Source organism: Nicotiana tomentosiformis, chromosome 1 (genome assembly GCF_000390325.3).
Source record: "Nicotiana tomentosiformis chromosome 1, ASM39032v3, whole genome shotgun sequence".
NCBI lineage: Eukaryota > Viridiplantae > Streptophyta > Magnoliopsida > Solanales > Solanaceae > Nicotiana > Nicotiana tomentosiformis.
The window spans coordinates 83,371,888-83,379,497 of NC_090812.1; the positions used below are offsets into that span (position 1 = coordinate 83,371,888).

Below are 7,610 nucleotides of genomic sequence, written 5' to 3' on the forward strand. Positions count from 1 at the left end.
TGTTTTACTCTCTGCCCATTTACCAAAAAGGTACCACTTGAGCTCGTATCACGCAATTCCACCGCTCCATGATGCCTCACACTTACCACAACGAAAGTACCTGCCCATCGATACTTAAGCTTAATGAGGAAAAGCTTCAACCTCTAATTAAACAAGAGAAATTCTTGACCTGGCTCAAACTCACGATGTTGGATGTGCTTGTCATGCTACCTCTTGGTCTTTTCTTTATACAATTTGGCATTTTCATACGCGTGCAATCGGAACTCATCAATCTCGTTGAGTTGCAACAACCTCTTCTCACCAGCTAAGTCCATATCCATATTCAGCTTTTTGATTGCCCAATAGGCTTTGTGTTCAAGCTTGACAGGCAAGTGGCACACCTTCCCATAAACCAACCTGTACGGAGAAGTACCTATGGTGGTCTTGTATGCAGTTCGATATGCCCATAATGCGTCATCCATCTTTCCGGCCCAGTCCTTCCTATTTCCACTTACTGTTTTCTCTAAAATCTGCTTCACCTCTCTGTTTGACACTTTCACTTGACCACTCGTTTGGGGGTGATAGGTGGTGGCAACCTTGTGCTTAACTTCGTACTTTGCTAGAACATTATTCAACAATTTGTTACAAAAATGAGTTCCTATGTCACTTATCAGCACCCTTGGAGTCCCAAAACGTGTGAAGATGTGCATCTTTACAAAATTTACCACTACCTTTGCGTCATTAGTAGGAAGATCAATGGCCTCCACCCACTTAGACACATAGTCGACTGCCACCAAGATGTACCTGTGATCATTAGAGTATGGAACGGTCCCATGAAATCAATCCCCCAAATATCAAAAAGCTCCACTGCCAGTATATTTTGCAAAGGCATCTCGTGCTTCTTTGTTATTGTTCTGGTTCTTTGGCACCTGTCACACTTTTTAACAAAGGCATGTGCATCCTTAAACAATTTTGGCCAATAGAAACCCGATTGCAACACATTTTGGGCGGTTCTATCCCCACCGTGATGACCTCTATATGGCAAAGCATGACAGTCATGCAGTATTACATTCATCTCCTCCTCAGGGACACATATTCGTACCAACTGATCTGCGCACTGCTTATATAAGAATGGCTCATCACACATGTAGAGCCCCACATCATGCAGAAACCTTCTTATATTATCGGGTGTAAATTCTGGTGGTGTCACCCCACTTGCAATAAAATTCACATAATCTGCATACCACAGAGCTTCACTTGAGGTGATAGCTAATAACTACTCATCAGGAATTGTTTCTTTGATCGGCCCTCCTTCAGCTACATGGCTCCAATTTTCTAATCTGGACAACTGATCAGCTACTTGGTTCTTTGTCCCTTTTTGATCTCGGATCTCTAAGTCAAATTCTTGCAAGAGGAGGACCCAACGAATCAGTCTCGGTTTGGCATCTTTCTTTTCAAACAGGTATCTGATAGTTGAATGATCTGTGTAGACGATAACTTTGGTTCCCACTAGATAAGGTCTGAACTTGTCAAACGCACACACCACTGCAAGCAACTCCCTTTCAGTAACAGTGTAATTCATCTGGGCTAAATTCAGAGTTTTGCTCGCATAATAAATGGAGTGAAAGATTTTATTTCTCCTTGCCCCAAAACAGCTCTGATTGCTATGTCACTTGCATCGCACATCAACTCAAATGGTTGCGCCCAATCCGAGGTAATGATAATTGGTGCAGTCACCAACCTCCCCTACAGCTCCTCAAATGCTTTCAGACAAGCATCATCAAACTTGAAGGGAGTATCTTTCTCCAAAAGCCTGCACAAAGGAGAAGAAACTGTGAATGCCTTTGACGGATGTCGGTGGGGGCAATTTTTCAATCGCCTCGACCTTTTCTTTTTCCACATGCAAATCACTTTTGGACACCTTGTGCCCGGGACTATACCTTCACGTACCATGAAATGATATTTTTCCGAGTTTAGCACCAAGTTTGTCTCTTCACATCTAGCAAGCACTTTATTAAGGTTCATTAAACAATAATCAAAAGAACATCCAAACAAAGAAAAATCATCCATGAACACTTCTACAAATCTTTCAACCATGTAAGTAAAAATAGCCATCATACACCTTTGAAAAGTCGCAGGTGCATTACAGAAACCAAAGGGCATTCTCTTGAATGCATACGTGCCATAGGGACACGTAAATATGGTCTTCTCTTGGTCTTTTGGGGCTATAGCAATCTGATTATACCCCAAATAACCATCTAGGAAATAGTAGTATTCCTGGCCAGCTAATCTATCAAGCATTTGGTCAATAAAGGGGAGGGGGATGTGGTCCTTTCGGGTGGCATTGTTCAATTTTCTATAATCTATACAAATTCTCCACCCAGTGACATTTCTTGTGGGAATCAAGTCATTATTTTCATTAACCACTACAGTCATCCCCCTTTTCTTAGGCACACATTGGACGGGGCTTACCCATTTGCTATCAGAGATTGGAAATACAATACCTGCATCAAGCCACTTAATCACTTCTTTTCTTACCACCTCTTTCATGATTGGATTTAGGAGACATTTTTGCTCTACACTTGGATTGTGTTCGTCCTCCATGAGGATTTTATGCATGCAGAAAGCTGGACTAATGCCTCTAATGTCAAACATCATCCACCCAATTGCTCACTTGTGCTCACATAGCACTCTCAATAGCTTTTCTTCCTGCAATTTAGATAAGTCAGAAGAAACAATAACAGGTAAAGTGTTAGAACCACCCAAATAAGCATATTGAATGTGAGGAGGTAGGAGTTTAAGCTCCAATTTTGGAGCTTCTTCAACCGACGGCTTTGGAGAAGGCCCACTTGGCCTATTTCGGGGCTCAAAGGGGTGTATTCCCCGTATGTAACCACATGATGCATCAAGGATATGCATCATCTCCTCAACCTCATCATCAATCTCCAAGATATCGAACAACATGAGTGTTTTCTCTAGAGAATCATCTAGATATACACTCATGTCAAGAAGTTGCTCATCCACCTCCACAACAGATATCATAGAGAGCTCCTCATAGTGGCAGGGAAGTTGGATTGCCTTGTAGACATTAAAGACTGCTTCCTCATTATCCACCCTCGTAATCATTTTTCCTTCTCTCACTTTAATAATTGCATCACCAGTAGCCAAGAGAGGTCGTCCCAATATGATTGGAACCAGTTCATCAGCCTCACAATCTAGGATAATTAAGTCTTCAGGGAAGATGAATTTCCCAATTTGCAGCAATACATCTTCAATCACGCCCTTAAGGTATGCTATGGACATATCAGCTAGCTGCAACATCACAGTGATTGGTCTTGGAGCTCCCAGATCCAATTGCTTGAACAAGGACAAGGGTATCAGCTTTATGCTCATCCCCAAATCACAAAGAGCACAACCCACATCAATATTACCAACTCGCACAGGATTGGTGAAGCTGCCAGGATCCTTAAGCTTTTGAGGAAGCTTGTTCTGGACCCTTGAAGTGCACTCTTCAGTAAGTGCAACTATCTCAAATTCAGTCAATCTCCTCTTGTGAGACACTATATCTTTTAAGTACTTAGCATACTTTAAAATTTCATGAAGTACATCTACCAATGGAATATTCAATTGAACCTGGCTCAACATAGAGAGAAATTTGTTGAACATGCGATCATCATTCTTTTTCTACAATCTCTGGGGGAAAGGTGGTAGTGGCCTTGCAGCCTCCACTGGTTTTGAACTCGCTTCGTCTTTCTTTGACTCGTGTGTTGCTTTAGGAATCAACTCCCCCTCAGGTATAGGCTTGTCCTTTCTCTTTTTTGGCACTTCCTCTAGTTCTTTCCCATTTCTGAGTGTAACTGCATTAACTTGAGGGTTCTTCTCTGTATCACTGGGAAGAGCGCCTGCAGGTCTAGTATTTTGATTTGTTACTAACTGCCCCATTTGCCTCTCAAGATTTCTGAAATCGGTCCTGAGCTGTTGATTGTCAAGAAACAACTTCTTCATAAGTCATTCGCACTCTCTTCCATTTGTTGGGGTGGCTTCTAAGGTTGATTGAAATTTTCTTGGGGCCTAAAGTGATTCTGATTCTGCTGATTTCTACCCCATGAGAAGTTAGGATGATTCTTTCAATTTGGATTGTAAGTGTTCCTATATTGTGCATGCTGATTCATCGGACCCCTGCTCTGTTGCCCCACATAGTATATAGATTCAGGATTCGTGGGGCACATGTCACTCATATGACTGTCACCACATAGCTCACAGCAAATAGACATATGTTGTACATGTTGCATCTGTTGTGTTTTTTGCATTGTCATTTTATTCATCTGATTTTCCAACTTTGCTATATTTGCTCTCATGGCTGAGAAGTCATCAAGTTCAATCACACCGGCTGCTTTCTGTTTAATTGCTCTTCGTGAGTCCCCATATCCTTGCCAATTATGATCATTAGTAGTGAAGTTGTTTAGCATGAGCTGGATTTCACTATATGGTATCTCCATGCAACTACCCCCACAAGTTGAGTCAAGATTCATCTTTGGTGCCTCGTCTAGCCCATCAACAAAATTATTACCCAATACCTCATCAGTCTGACAATGATGTAGGTAGTCTCTGAGTAGCTTCCTGTATCTTTCCCAAGCTTGACAAAGTGTCTCGCCATCCCGCTGTTAGAACCCAAGAATCTGGCTCCTCAGCGACTTTGTCTTCTTAGTGGGAAAAACATGATTAAGAATTTCCTTGCTAGATCATCCCAAGTATGGATTGAGTTCGCCGGCTCCATTTGCAACCATTCCTTAGCTTCCCCCAGCAGTGAAAAGGGAAACAGTGCCAGCCTGACATAGTCCTTGGAAACGTTTGGATAATTGTAAGTATCCGTAATTTCCAGGAAGTTCTGAATGTGCCTCTGCGGGTCTTCATGAGATAGACCCATGTATTGCACTATGGACTGAATCAGTTGTACCATGTACTGTTTGAGTTCAAAATGCCCTATGATATCAGGCTTCACAATAGTCTGAGTTATATTAGCAAGATTGGGACTTGCGGCTGCTTCTATCACCGGACGCTCTTCATTACCTGCCATCTCTATTGGTTATGGTTGAACTACGATGCCCAACTCTCTTTCTATTCTAGGTCTAGCTTCGACTTCCCTTCTCACTATGTGAAGTGTTTGTTCAATTTCAGGATCAAGAGAAAGGATAATGTTTGCGCTTCTACTCCTCCGCATTCAAGAGAAGAGCCTACGTTAACACAAACATGGTAAACTGAAAATTAGAGCTTGAAAAAATAAATAAAAGCTTAACTCAGTCAAGTAGCTAATTTCTAAGTTCCCGGCAATGGCGCCAAAAAGTTGTTGCGACCAAAAACACTCACGCAAGTATACGTGTTCATCAAGTAATAGAGTAGAGAGTAGAGTATCGTTCCCACATAGTTAATATTACTCATAAGAATACGTCGAGTTCTTACTCGCCTATTCAAGCTAACTTAATGGCTATATGTCTATGGAATTAATATTAACAAGAATGCATTTACAATTCCTGTATTTCAATCAAGCACGACAATTAGGTATATGTCTATCCTAATTACGAATCTGTTCCCCGATGCCCAGGTTCAAGAACTTGCTCTATTTAATTCTATATGTAATCTAGAATTCCCACTTTCGACTTCAACTCTAGATTCGTAGATAGTATTTCACTGTTAGCCACTCAGCAAAATAATTAAAATCTGAATTAAATAAATAACCCAATATGATAAAATCAAATTCGTCAATTTAAACTTCAAACATCAACATTCATGTAGCACTCATGACCCCATAACAATAGGGTTCTTCGCCACTCATGTTCATACAATCATCAATAATAAGGCTTTCAAATATAAAATCAAAAAGTACTAGAAAAGGGATGGAAGAATTGATCAAATCCGTGATCCCGAGTATTTGGCACTTTTGTTTTCCTCTCCAAGTTAGGTCACACCCTCAAAATTGTGTTTATTTATGTATTTATACCGTGTAGAAACAACTCCAGATGAATCTACCCTTTCCAAGCCAAAGTAGGAAATACTCTGCAGCTTTTTGTACAGATGCGTCGCGCCCCGCGCCACACCTGTGGAGTTTATTAGCTGGGGTGCAATTTTGTTCTTCAAGCTATTTTTACACTGCCGCGTCGTGCCCTGCGATGCCTCACGCGCCGCAGCAGTGTTAGCTTCTCAGAGTGAAGTTTTTTCATTTTCTTTTGACATCCAGACTTGGTACGCGACCTCCAAACATGATCCCGACTTAATTTATTAGGCTTCTACTCAGACTTCAAAGCTCCAAATTGATTGATTTAGCTCCAAATTGACTTTTGAACTCGGAATCACTTCCCACAAGGCATAAAACACGTACTAAGTGTAAGTCACTATCATTTAAGCTCAAACACACATAAAATGTAACAATTAGAGTGTAATACTACGGCTAAAACACGAGTTTCTAGCCTAACATCAGTATCTCATGTCACCTTCGATTACATGAAACTTTGTTTCCTGGATAGTCGCGGCCACATTTACTGGCAAAATGATTTCCCCTTTAGTGGTTTCGCTTGCCATGTTGAAACCGTTGAGTACTCGAGAAGCAGGCACGATTTGATCCTGGAGGCCGAGTTGCTCCATGACCCTCGATCGAATAATATTTTCCGAGATACCTGGATCAACCAACACACGTTTAACTTAAATTTTATTCATAAGGATAGATATTACTAGTATGTCGTTGTGAGGTTGCTCGATCCCTTCTGCATCCTCATCGTTGAAAGACAATGTATCTTCTGGTAAGTAGTCCCGGGTACGTTTCTCCCTTGTGATTGTTACCTTGGTGCGTTTAAATATCGGGCCCTGAGGAACATCGACCCCACCTACGATCATATGAATTTTGTGATGTGGTTCCTCCTGTTCATTTTTTCTATTTGCATCCCTGTCTCTAAAGTTATTCTTAGCTCGGTCACTAAGGAACTCTCGAAGATGACCCTCGTTGAACAAACGGTCTACCTTCTCCCTTAAATGTCTAAATTTGCATATTTTATTAGAGTTCCTTTGGACTGGATCGGTTAGTAGGGGTCTGGGCTACCTAGTATCCTTGATTCGTCCAATGGCTGATACAATACCCGATGCATCAACGCTAAAATTGTATTCTGATAATTATGGCGCTTCTTTAGGCTCGTCATGTTTATCTAAGCCACTCTTACTCATAAGCCCTCGAGAGTTTTGTCCTCGATCATTCCTTCGATCATTTCTAATGGGATTACGTTCCGGTCCATTGTTTCTACGATCTGCGTTGTATGGTTGGTATCGATCTCTATTTGATCGGGGCTCTTTGTCGATGTCCCTTTGAATTATGCCGTCGGATCTATTTGGGTAGACGGAGCCCTAACTGATCATCCTCGACCCTGATATTTGACTGGTATCGATTATGTACATCGACCCAGGTCACAGCTGGATATTCAACCAAATTCTGCTTTAGTTGTCGTGATACTACCAAACTTCGCTCATTCAAACATTGAGTGAAGGCTTGGACATCCCAATCATCGGTGACCGGGGGGTAGGTCCATGTGTTCCATATGGAACAGAGATACGAATTCCCATAGCATTTCATTGTCCATTTGTCTTAT

The 7,610-nt window shown here is 41.5% G+C and overlaps 1 protein-coding gene across 1 annotated transcript; it reads right to left on the reverse strand.

Annotated features, from left to right (window-relative positions):
* Positions 1–1,725: 1,725 nt before the first annotated feature.
* LOC138907067 (uncharacterized) lies at positions 1,726–3,624 on the reverse strand. The gene is made up of 2 exons (XM_070197145.1): positions 2,654–3,624; positions 1,726–1,792 (listed from the first exon to the last, which is right to left on the reverse strand). The coding sequence occupies exons 1-2, from the start codon at positions 3,622–3,624 to the stop codon at positions 1,726–1,728; spliced, it is 1,038 nt and encodes a 345-aa protein (XP_070053246.1).
* Positions 3,625–7,610: the final 3,986 nt, after the last annotated feature.